Consider the following 13,679-nt stretch of genomic DNA (forward strand, 5'->3'; position numbering starts at 1 on the left):
AGTAGAAAATGAATCTATAAAGTATGCAGTAGCTTTGTATAATGTGATTTAAAATATTTTCCCCTATTCTAGTTAACCTTAGAGGAAGCGACAGCATTATTGAGTGAATTGGAATCTACAGAAATGGAGATTGACTGTGATGCTCCAGAATTAGGAGATATAAAAGAAAGCACCTGTGAACGTGAAATATCTCCGTCCCAAGACTTAGATGCCATTGACCCTTGAATAGTTAATACTAACCAAAGACAATTTAAGTAATTGCTCGGTAATAAAACTATGGAAATAGTACTTGTTTTTAACCTGGTTTCAGTTAAATGTTTTACGTTGTCCTTTGTAATTGCTGTTACTTAAATTTGCTTAAATCATGAATCGAAAGAAAAATAGTAGTATTCATCTATGTATTTGATTACTTTGTTTGGCTTAAGGATTTCTTAGTCTCACTAAAACCAAAAGTGCCATACTTTTGATAATTATTTGAAATATTGTATTGTCATTGAAAGTACAAAACTAACCAAACTGTTAGTAACTGCACTTAAATGTTTGAAGATGTTAATGTTTATAATTTTTATGCATTCATTGTAAGTCCTTTCCCGATGCTATGGGAGTTGTCAGCAAGAGGTTTTATCTGTGATTATATTATGACCTCATCAGACGTTTCTGGTATTCATAAATAACATAGACCAGCAATTATGCCTAAGATTGACCAAGTTGACATTGTTCCTAGAAAATATTTATTATCAGTGCATTTCTTATCTCATTTACTGGTGTACTGTACATCACCAAGATAAGCATAGAGTATTATGATGGTGCAGTTGCAACTCAAAAACACATATCATGAATTCAATAACTGTTCTTACACATTTCATAACCTTGCAGTCTAATTTCTGATTTTATATTATGTAACAGTGAAATACTGTATTCTATTTTTGCAAAAATAAATTTAGCATAAAGTGGCATTTAACAGTACTGATAATTAGAAAGTGCATCACGTTTTTTCAATGCCAACATTGTTGCCATTTTTCCATTGTAGTTTACCAAAAATAAAATGCACACCTTAACCATATGCTCTTAGAAAAGTTAGATTTTATTTGACACAGAGTACTGTAGCATTAGAGAGGTTTTTGATGTCATTCCCATATGGCACCAGTACATATTGGTTGCTTCCAGTTTCATAAGGATAATTTTGCAGTATAATTACAGTGGTTTTGTATCATCATAAGAAGGGAAGAAAATATGCTTCATCCCATTTAATTATTAACATAGGACAGTATTTATTCATACATGCCACTTCCCAACTGGTGCTGTTATTGAAAGTTACACATTTCTGTATTATACTAACTTGACTTTAAAGATGTCAAACTTCACATCATATGGAAGTTATGTAATTTTTGGGAATGATCAGCAAATCCCTTTGATGCACTTTGCAGTTGGTAGTAATACTGGAGTCCAACTAAAATATATGAATGTCAAGTTTTTTGTAAATTCGGTAGCTTCTCTTCTGTTATACAGTTAAATTTTATCATATTCAGAAGAACTTCTGTTGTCATTACTGTACTTAAGGAATGGAAATAACAATTGTTAATTTTTATTGACTTGTATGTGTAACTTTAATGTAAACAAGTCATTTTTATCAAAAGCTTCTGAAATTTGTGCTTGCATAGCACATTTGTGTACTGTACATACTGTTTCAAATGTTTCTAACCTTGGTATATTATGTAATGTACATTGCATCATGAAGATATTGTTGAGAATTTTGAAGAGGAATGGGTTAAGAAAGGTTTGTGTAAACTTGAAATCATGCTCATTTGGTGGTATTGCGTATATGCCTTTAATCAGAACAGTAGCTTTTAGAAACTTTGAGGGAGCTAATAACTTTTTATGATACTGTGTGATTGGCTCTTAATATCAATAACAGCTTCAGTAGCATCCCATTAGTTTTTATTTAATTATCTAGTTTTATTCACTATTTTTCTAAGTATTTATTTGTAGGTGTTTTTCAAGACTTGAAGCTTATATGTTTCTGATGGTTCTGCTGTACCCAGAGGAATTCAGATAATTAGAATTTATTATTTATTTTTATTTTCATAAGCAAACTTTAAGAATATTCTAACCTCAATTAATTGTTACCACTCATGTAATGTGCCTATACGTACAGGGAGTTCCTGGTTAATGGTGGCATTAGTGAACAGCATTTTGGTTTTAGGGCGCTTGGCTAACATCGATGTTAACCTGATTTTCCTGTGCCATTAAGCAGTTTATTGGCAGGAATAAACCGCTTAACAGTGTCATTAACTTGTTAACGGTGCTGTTAAGTCGTTCATAGGCACTGTCAGTGCTGTAAATGCCATTTATTTGGATAACAGTGATTTTTGGTTACCGGCACTCAGCAGATAACTGAACCCCAGCCGTTAACTGGGGACTGCCTGTATATTGATTTAGCTTCCTTTATTTCATAATTTCACTTTGAAGACAATTAATAGATTGCATTCAGTTAAAGCTGTGTAAAAGTATAATATATTAATTTTAAGATAGCTGTATTTGATCATAGAATTAAAAAAAGGATTATAAACTATGAGCCTATAGTAATTATGCTTTAATTATGAACAAATGCAGTTGATGCATGGACTTTCTGTCCCTGTCCCATATTGTAAAGAAAATGTGAGTCCTAAAGTTGGTTGGAATCAAACTGTTGGTGATGTTTAATTTCCAGGTTTTGCGTTTGTATGCTATGTGAAGCTGTTACCACTTTTTGCTGTAATGTACTGTAAATAGATTAGCATTCCCTTCAAAGTGATTCATTGCATGAGCTAGTTGCATACTAGTTTTAATTGATAAACCATTAAATCACTTTCTTCAAGTGCAGGAGAGCACAATACATTCATAATATTTTCATATTGCTTCTCATTAGAATAGAAGTGCTAGTGTTGTTGTAAACTTTCATTTTTTCTTTTGGTGTTTAAATCTTTACAGGATTTCAAAATGTACACTCATTATAACAAATTTGCATCATTCATTTTACTAATTCAGATATACGTATATTTGTAAATAGAGTTTACTCAATAAGTCATCCTAAAGGTACATGGCTTCATGTTTGTACTATGAAAAGCTTTAGTATTATTGTCGGTTGTTATTGTTCCTTGAGCAGTCAAGAAATTTTTGCCGAAGTCCATAAAAATTGTTGATTTTAGCAGTTTCAGCCCATTGTACCAGAACACTTTACAAATGTATTCTTACTTGTGCTGCAACATACAGATAACGGCAGATGAATCACATGCAGAGTATCCTTTTGAGGCAAGAAGTGGTTGTTAACATTTGGTAAGACCTCCTGCTAAGGGATCCCTGCTTTACCTGTTCATATCATGAAAAGCATGAGCAGTCAAAAAATTATTACAAAAGTCTATAAAAATTGTTGATATTGGCAGTTGTAACTCGCAGAACATTTAGCAAGTCTGTATTCTTACTTGTGTTTCAACACCTAGTCAAGGGCAGATGAATAACATGCAGATCATCCATTTGAGCCAAGAAAGAGGTGGTTTACAATAGACAACACCTCCTGTGAAGGGGTCCCCTGCCACACCTGTCAAACTCAAACTATCGTGTTTCAATTTCTGTAGGAAATTAAAACTTGTACAATTACTTGTATACTATGGCATTTTTGTGATCTTCAGTTTATCCTTATTCAAGTATACTTTGTATTGGGTATGCTGTTTACTGTGGTATGATCTTCATTGGGTATGCTTTCATGCTTTTTGAGTCTTCCTTGTTGCAGTTATCAGCGAGCTTGAATTTTAACGTCAATGAGGTCAGGTTTTCCATGTTAACAGATGCAGTGGTACCTCAACTTATCTCAATTCATTGATGCTCAGATCCAAATCTGGTAAAAATAAAACTCTTATTTTGTCACTGATGGAAGAATCCACCAAGTATACATGATTTATCAGATGGTGTAATAAACACACAACCAACTCTTAACTGTTTTAAGCCTGTGAGTGTGAGTCCTTTTGTTTCCAGGATAAGTGGCCCATCACTGTTTACACATTCAAGTCAGTAATTCTATATCTGTTATCAGTCTTGTAAAGAACTTGTGATGTATCTATGCAATCTTTTGAGTTTTTGCTTTGACTTGTAAATGACGTCCAATTATTTTTTTCTCGTGCTGTAAGTCACAACTACAGTGAACAGTATAGTTACTTAATGTAATGTACTTACAGTAAATTGTTAAATTATATTAATTTTTAAAAAGTGAAAATGCCCCTCTGTTCATCTTGCAGTCAGAAATTCTGAGAAATAAAGAGCTATTGCAAGTATATAAATACTGTGATTTGCACTAGTGTGATGCCTACTCAAAAATATAATTACTCATGATTTATTTTAGTGGCAGTGCCATGTTTTGTCTTGTGCAAGCATATTCTCTGAAATTAAAGGATTTGTGTTTGAAAAGAAGTGTAATGGCACTCATATGTGTTCTACAGAACAAGAAATCATTATCAATTAAACTTACAAAAACAGGCCAAGTGAATGTTTTCAGGTGATTGCACCATACTCCTTTTGTCGTATTGTTGAAGTATAAGCTCTCAAATTCTAAGATTTGTGATAACTAGATATGTAATTGTAAAGGTATGTTCAAAGTAGAATAGGATAGTAGTAGCTGAACATTCAAAACCAGTTATATGTTGTAAATATTTATTTTAAGTGAGTGCACCTTTTTCTTTTTAGTAATGTATAAGGTTAAAGAATATTTTTTCCCAAAGTTAATTTTAAAGAGTATTTTTCCCCAGGTTAATTTTATCCTTTGAATGTACACCTTTGAAGTTTGAGGATTCACATGACAAGCAACATGTAATGTTTTTGTCTTTCAGAAAGTTATTTTATCATATGCATCACGACTTGTATCATTGATGAGTGGAAGCAAAAGCTGAAGCATTAATCAACTTCCCATTAGTCAGATTTTATAAACAATTAAAAAAAAAAGGGGACTTTTGCTCAGGTGTGTGAACATTTCAACTCAGCAAGGAAATGGTGAGCAACATACAAGGAGCCAAAGAGGTTCTACAGCTTTGCCAAGAAATATAGTACTAATGCATTGTAAGAACAGTTGTTATGGCAGCACAAAAGGCAGTGTGCCATAATAAAAATTGAAAACATGAGTAAGCTGCATATATGTAGAATTTCAAAAGAAAAGTATGGGCTTGGTAATAAGAGGGACTAAGATAAAAGACTGACATCCAAAGTTGCCAAAAAAATTAAAAAGCTAATTATTCATGCCTCTGCTGCATGGTTATGGTATCTATCTCTGTACCCATGCGTAGCCACCATGGATTACATAACAGGAGAGTAGTTGGAGAGAGCAAGTGCACCTACATTTTATGCTGTCCCTGCACAAATTTACAACTTTCATGAGTGGCCTGTTTTGGAATTCCCCTAACAAAAAACCCAAGTGATGATTCTGGCCATTTTGCCAACATGATGGCTCTCATCATCTCAAACCCTGTATATTGCTGGAACTGCCACAGGACCAGAGGACTACGAAGGACATGATGCATCCCTGCTGATCCCTCATTTGTCAAAGAAAACAAGAGTTACAATGAAAATTATTGTCTTATTTCTTTGATCATGCACTCAGGGACATAATACACCATTAAGAAACTTTATTGAAAATCCATCCAGACTATGAGGGCTCTATAACTGATGCATAACAAAGGGGAATAGGACAAAAGGTACTTTCCTCCCGCCGACAAAATAATGTATTGACCAGGTTGTAATTTAGGCCATCAAAAGGCCGTAACAAACAATTGTTTTTTTTTAATGAAGTAATAGTAGTTCTGGAATATGAAGATTCTGAAAGTGAAGAAGACAACAATTCAAATTGATACAGCCTGCTGTTTGCTATACTTCATTAAGCATTGAGCTGTGCATGAGTCAGCTGATGAAATGGAGGATGTCACTGAGAAACCAAATATACATCAACAAAACTCTCAAGATACAATCAGATCTATTGATAGTGATGCACTTTTGAGTAAACCTACCCCATTAAATCAGGAAGCTGTTATGTATTATGGGTCCTTATGGGAATTACCCAATGTAATTTTTCCAGCCTATCTGCTCTGGTATCCTCCCCACTTGTGCAATTTCGTCGTCATGAGTTTTTAAAACATTATTGTTTACTACGTTACAAGTGGAATCTGGTTATTCTGACTTGGGCAAAAATGCTCCAAGTCACTACAACCACATTGGGGCTTTATTGTGCTTTACATCATCATTCTCAAGAATTTTGTTACATACTTAGCTGGAGGCCAGAGTCTTGACCTATTGGATAAATTGAGGTACCACTTTTGTCAGGCTGTTTCATAATATCTTGCTTGTGTTTCTCTCTGTCATGAGTATATACATGTGCTATTTTGTGAGTAGTATATCACAGTTCAATGTAGGCTAGTCTAGACTATAGGTTTATCACAGGTGCATACTGTAACTAGTACGTAATCCTTTCTTTTGACTGATTTACTGCCTTGAACTTACTAGTAGTCTAGTCCTTAGATAAATTCTCACTAGAGCCTATTGTGGCAATATGTAGTGTGATTACTGTGACTCCCCTCCCCCCAGGGGCCCCTGGTCTCATCAAGTTTTTTGGTGGAAATGTGAGGGGTGGTGGTAAGGATGGTACCTGTTCATTCATCCCATCTTCATGTGATCATTTGTACCAGTAGTAACTCAGCCTGAATGAAGACCGGTAAGTACACTACAAGCTCCTGTTCTGTGGGTGTTACAATGAGATCCTTGGGCCTTCCTGATGGTACCTCCTCCTCAGAGGAGTTCTGGGTTTTTCAGAATTACCAATATAGTGCCTCCCACTAGCATTGGCGGAAGTGCATACTTGGGTTGTTGGTCATCTGCTAAAGGCAAGAGAGGAGCACTCTTATGCCTCTCCTCAGCCTATTAGCGTGATGCACCTTTCAGACACACTAGGACACTACCTCTTTTAGGCAATACCTCCAACCTAATTAGTGAGTCTCCAGATATGACAGGTGATAGGTTTGTGTCCCCAAAGGAACAAATACCAAATTTTTAAAGTAATTTATATTTTCCAAAGTTATACAAACCATACCCTTTCTACTTTCTATATTGGAAAAAACCTTCCTCTGCCTTCCCACTTCAGCTATTAGTACATAGCTTGTGACAAAGTCCATTGAGGTAAATCAGGTTAAGGGGCATATCCTCCCCCCAACTTCATGGGTATCTTCATTGTTTGTTAGTACATGGGCTAGGTCCAGCTCATGTTCAAAAGATACTCCAGATATGAAAGGTCAAGGTTTGTATACCTAGGAAAAACACAAATTACTTAAAAAAATTCGGTATATTTTAGGAAAATTTATTTAATGGACTGTTTTCGTGGTGCTAAAATAATTTTCAGTGCCTAAGTATTAGTATGTTAGGGGTTTGTTGACCAGGAACATGTTTTCTGAGGTTAGGCTATGTACCTCGACAAGCTTAGGGCGACTTGAGGTAGATTAGCCTTCACTTGGGATTTATATTAAATCGACCTTTCTAAATTGTGGTTAATACCTTAATCTATGTTGATCAGTAGTTGGTTATCATGACAACCATCCTAAACTGATAATTGGATCATTACAGTACTGTATGGGTGTACTTGAAGGAAATATATGTTAATGGTTAAGCTCTCTTGGTAATACAGTACATTGTAGTATAGTGCTTTCTTCTTTGTCTTTGTGGTTTTATTGACTGGCAATGTATGCATGGCAAATTTACATCAAGGTACGTAGTGTAGACTGTTTAGATCTGTCAAGGAGGATCCGAGGGTACAAGGAATTTGTTTTGCCACTATTATGCAGCTTATGGTAAAGTGATAAGTTTTTGGGTGGGAGGGGATGTATAAAGCAAACACATGCATTTCAAACCTGTGCAATGGTAATTTCAGACTCAAGAAGAGCTGGTGAATAGAGTTTCATGATTAAGAAGGTATAATCTTCAAATTATGTTTGTAGTGGTTTTCATTGTGCCCCATTCCTTCTCCCAAGGTACACTTTTTTGCCATTACATTTTGTCCGTTCTATGTATTTGGCCTCTTGTTACCTACCTTGAGTCCAAATTTTACCTCTCGGTTAAACCTTCTTTCATAGGCAACAGGATTATCACTTCCATTACACAACTTTTTACCTTTAGAGTGCATCCCAGTTAATATGTATAGGTCACAATTCTCTTTCCTTACTAAAAATGAGATCATATTGTCTAGTCTTCTTTTTGGCCACTCCACTTGTAATGGTAGTTCTTGCCATGAGCGAAAGGCCAAGTTGTTTCAAAGACATGACAGACTTGGTATTTCTTCTCTACATTGGTTCAATTTTTATTTGACAGAACTCATTAACACCACCAGTGAATGGGTAAGAGGATGATGTAGATTTTTGTGTGACTCAGTTTGGTCCCACTGGTCACTGTAGAAAAGAGTGGATTGAAATAAGGAACTTCTTGCAGTTTTCACCTAAAGCACTGCCTGGGTACTGACCACAACACCAGATTCTATATGTACACACAGTCTGGAAAAATTTTAATTATATGATAGCCACTCTTGCAGGTTATATTTTTTCATCACTGCTGGTAACATGGTAGGAATGCCTGTTTTTGTGCTTATGAGAATTCATTGAAGTAACAAGTTGTTGATCAAGGTTCAGGATATTACGTCTTACTAAGAGGCTACAGCAGATAATACGGAAACCTAGACAGTGATTTTGAAAGCAGACCAGTAAGACTGTAGCAATTGCATTTGACTGGTTCACCTACATGGCTTACACCATGAAGCTCACATAGTTGTAATGGAGTTGGATGCAAACCCTTGTAAGGCACAATCAGCAAAAATTAGGAACAATTTAGGTGTGTATGCAATAACTTGCATGAATGTTTAAGCTTCAGCCATCAAATTACTGAAAAAGGCTTGTCTATTTTATTACTTAATACAACTTGATTCCTTGAATACCAAGTTCTATTGGCTTTGTGGAATATTCAGACATGCATAATAGTAGTTTGATCAGATTAAGCATCCATTTAATTTAGCAAGTTTCATAGGGTATACTTCCTTTCAAGTGAAAACTTTGGAATTGGAAGGTCTTAAATCCATACGAAGAATTCTTGGGATCCATAGATCACATATGGCAGTCGCTACATTATCATTCATAACTATGAAACATAAACCTCAACGATATAAGTGTGTATAGGCCATGTGTTTCTGCTCTCACATGGGCTGTTAGGTATTTATCAAGGTGATTACTACAGTTAAAAACAGTTCCAATTAAAAGGCCTATGGATGAGTAATTATTTTGATGATGATCTGATCTTTGTATCCTCTAAGCTGAAGAACTAAAGCTTCCTTTAAATCCAGAAGTACAGCCCTCTCATTGTATAACATTCTACGGCCCCAAAATAAATGACATGAAAAAAAATTTTTTTTTTAGACTTGCCCAGCTGATTCCTTTGATTTTAAAGGCATCTTCTAAAAATAATGTGGCAGGATTAATTTGTATATGAAAAAAACTAGTACTCTTGATAACTTAAAAGCAAAATATGTTTCTGTAGACATATTACAAAAGGCTAGGGAGTACGTATTAAAGCACAAAAGATATGTGATTGCAGAGAAAGAGGACCTCTATACTTGATAGAGAATTCCTTACAGACTTGATAGAGAATTCCTTACAGTCAAAAACTGTATTTTTATGAAGCTATAACTACAGCTGGCAATTCCTATGATATCACACAACCTCAAGTCTCTTGCGTAACCAAAAAACCAGAAAGGTACAAGATTGTAGAAAATATTTTGGCTTACGGGTCTGTCTAACTAAATTTATATGATTATTTATTTACCAGACTAGGAAGCTTATGTACACAATGAGATTCCTTTGCAGGCTGATGCAGTGCTTCTCTCTCCAAAGTGCGAAAGTGGATTTAGAAAGGGGGATGAAGAAGCTTGGAAGACTGTTAATCCTCATCATCACCAGGACAATCTGGAGATGTAGTATTTCTAAATGAAAAGAGAAGAGAAGATAATCGTAAGTTGCACCATTGTATTCCCAACAAACATGGGTCAGTGACTTGTCCTTCACCAACCATTTACCCAGAAGAATTATGGTTTAGCTCAAAATCCTGCATTCTCTGGTGCACCAAGTATTGAGGAGTAGACTTCAAATCCCATCAACCTTGAGGAATTTTTTATAAACTTCAGGAAAGCTACCTAGTCCAGGTGTTAACTACCAAAGTGGGACTTGGCCCTAATTGCACAGAACCATTAAAGAGAAGCTCCTTTTGTAAACACCTTTGTAAATTTCCTTGTACTCTGGCATTTTCAATAAGAAAGATAGTGGATGATCTGCATGAACATTTTATCTGAAGTAGCCCATACAAGCTCTAGGAGAGCTGCTAATCAGCTCAGTGGTCTGATTAAACTACTATATACTTAACGTATTCATCACCAGGAATAGGTTCCTGGTCGGGGGATGACTAACAATAGTAATCCTCTTGATATTTTTTGTTCCTCTTGCAAATGAGATGATAAGTATTCTTCAAGGACTATCATTTGTTTGAGGAGGAACAACACTAAAGTCAGCGCGCATGAAGTAACAACATTCTCCATCTATAAATTTTTCTCACATTAAGTCTGAGAGTACCTGTTTAACCTTGTGCATTTCAACATGCTTTAATCCAGTTTTAGCATCATAAGTTTCTTTGTGGCTTTTCAAAGACAAGAGTACCATAGAACAAGATCATGTTTTAAGATATGAAAGAAATAATTTCAGGTGACCACATATGTAAATACACTTGTCTGTTAGTAACTTGGTGATGTTCAGTTGGATGAAATGTAGTTGAATAACTAGAGAACAAAGTACAATCTCAACAGTAGCCATTTGGTAGAAGTCTGTATTTCAAGAGGCTTATATTTTGTAGGCATTAAATTTCAATACTTTTTGTATATAATCCTATCATTTTTAATTGTATTTTATTTTCAGCACCCTAGATTGGGCCATAGTTGACTGCAGGAATGAAAATGCTTGATATGGCAGATAAAGATCCCCCTAACAGAGGGAAGTCAGTCAATCATCAACAAAAACAACACCCACTACTAACCCCTATTTTGCTAGTTTAGCAGTTTTTTAACTTTTGGTTCATCTACCTGTTATCAGGTTTTAAGGCATAAGTAATACTATTAGATTGCATTTTCTGGAAGAAGAACATTAATTTTTCTCCATAACTATATTTAAAGTGTAGGTAATGGGAGTTTATCATCAATATTGCCAGTATGGGTACAAATGTACTATACCTCAACTTACTGCATCCCTGTGAAAACCAGAGAAGGCTATTGAAATAGGTAGCCTATAAACTAATTGTAAGATAGTTACAAGGGCAATCTCTCCAGGTAACTAAAAAGAATTGATATTTTTAATAACTTATGTAGCTAATGTGTGGTTTCAGAAACCATAGCTTTTACAGGAATAGTTTACAGAGATTTTGCTACATTTATAGTATGATTTGTAGTCACTGCTTATTGAAATGCTCACAACTTTCCATAGTGAACCATGTTGTTTTTGTTTATATTTTATCTGTTCTGTCATCTTTGTGTATGAAATGTGACCATGTGAAATGTAGTTTTTTGTTGTCTGAAATGCTCATTAATCTGTGAACTTGTTTTCTCTTTGAAGTCTCATGCAGAGCATTGATATTTTGTTTTATTGTGACCTTTCCTAGTTTATTATTCAAGGCTTTCTTTTAAGGTTAAACATCAGGAGATACATTTTAAGGCTTTTCTTACAGGATAGGATTGAATTTATGCCTATGCATTTACCAATCTGTAGTTTTATAATACACATTTCTGTGATAATGGATCAAATGTGCATGGAAATGCAATGGTTTTTTAACTGCATTTTTTTGTAGCAATATATTGTTTTTAGGTTTGAGGTTCTGTACTGCCAGCTAGGCAAGTGTTCAGTAAACAAGTGCAAACCTTGCATTGGTCTCATATGACATGCTGTATGTACCTTATTCTTTTTACTGAACTAAATATTTGTGATTAATTACACAATAGTCTTGCACAAAGTTGACTCGGTTTATTGTTATGTACTATCGGCAGGAAAACTAATGATACAGTTTTCCTTAGCTTTTGTTCATCGAATTTCCAATTTGTTTTTTACTGAGAAGACATAATCTCGCTAAATTAACGTTCAGATGCTTGAAAACACAATATATGTCCGAAGTACATAATTGTAATGAAATTTCTCAGTGATCTGGAAGATAGTGGGTGATAGTTGGTTGTGTTACTCCATATCACGACGATAATATTTACTAGTTTTTCTCACTGAACAGGATTATTTTGCATCATCATAAACGGTAATGGTCATTATTTTAGTTTTCATAAATTTATGTGTATATTCTTAAGCATTTAAAGTTAGCTGGAGTCAATGCGGTCAATGTTGTGACGGCTAATGTAGGTTTAACAAATCTAATAAATCTGCAAGAGCATTTTGTATGAGGTGAGAAGGTGCCTGAGAACTTGTCAGGAAAGCACAAGATGCTGGATACTGGCTTACGTAACAAGCTTTCATACTTTAATGACTTTGATGCTGACATGGATTGAATGCTAGTAGTGGTTGTTTTCAAAGCCATTGTGATTAAAAGGAAATCTTTATTAAGGTTAAAGCAGCCTGTCAACTTGAAGATTTCCTGGCTATGCTCCCATTACAAGCAGTTCAGAGTTAGCCAATACAGCTGCATTACTTTGCCGTGAGGCTGAAAGGTATCCCAATGCATCAGCATTTTTTTGCACGATATGGAACTTTCATTGCCTCTGCAATAGATTTTTAGTTATTTGTGTCAATTAATATTTTTATTTTATGCACCTTTTTTGTGGAAGAAAATAGATATTCAAAAGTAGAGACTATTTGAAGAAAGCAAGAGTGACCATAGCCTGAGGGTGAAAATTTCTGCTGCTTTTTATATTCTGAATGTTACATTAACTGTGAAGGACATCAAGATTAGGGTAGGAGTTTCTTAAGGAATTAACTTGAACACTAAGGTCCCTTCAAATTTTATAGTATAGTGAGGATCTTGGCAACCAAATCAGTCTGTTTTCCAGGAATCTGTGCACCCACTCACCGCTCTTTCCTGTCATTTCTCATTACAAGTCCACCACCAACACTATAATTATCTCTCTTTCTCTCTGTCTCCACTTGTAGAACATCCATACTTTAAAAATATATTATTACTCAATCTCACAGTAAATATATGAATTAAGTAGCTATAAATAGGCCTATACTTTTACATAAGCAGATTTACCTCTCTCTCTCTCCTCCTCTCTCGTCTCTCTCGCTCCTCTCCTCTCTCTTCTCCTCTCTACTCTCTCTCTCTCTCTCTCTCTCTCTCTCTCTCTCTCTCTCTCTCCACTTCTAAAACATACTTGAAAAATATTTTATGACTCTGCCTCAAAGTAAATATAATGACTTGAGTATCTATACTAGATAGGCCTATACTTAGCTCTCTCTCTCTCTCTCTCTCTCTCTCTCTCTCTCCTCTACCTCTATACCTCTCTCTCTCTCTCTCTCTCATTCATTCCTGTATTGTTCCTTATGATTTACAAAAAAAGTTTTTCTCTTTATTTAAGATTCCGTTTCCAATTATGCATGAACTTT

General features: G+C 35.0%; 1 protein-coding gene across 2 annotated transcripts in view; it reads left to right on the plus strand.

The window, feature by feature from the left end:
• Window positions 1-13,344, plus strand: part of LOC135220891 (ubiquitin carboxyl-terminal hydrolase 24-like) — a 394,433-nt gene extending 381,089 nt beyond the window's left edge. For both annotated transcript variants that reach the window (XM_064258501.1, XM_064258502.1), the window contains exon 39: window positions 73-13,344. In XM_064258501.1, the coding sequence (XP_064114571.1) occupies window positions 73-225 (153 nt within the window). In that variant the 3' untranslated portion in view covers window positions 226-13,344. The remainder of the gene's footprint in view (window positions 1-72) is intronic.
• The last annotated feature ends 335 nt before the right edge of the window (window positions 13,345-13,679 follow it).

The sequence above is a fragment of the Macrobrachium nipponense genome, chromosome 2, assembly GCF_015104395.2.
Source record: "Macrobrachium nipponense isolate FS-2020 chromosome 2, ASM1510439v2, whole genome shotgun sequence".
Classification (NCBI taxonomy): Eukaryota; Metazoa; Arthropoda; class Malacostraca; order Decapoda; family Palaemonidae; genus Macrobrachium; species Macrobrachium nipponense.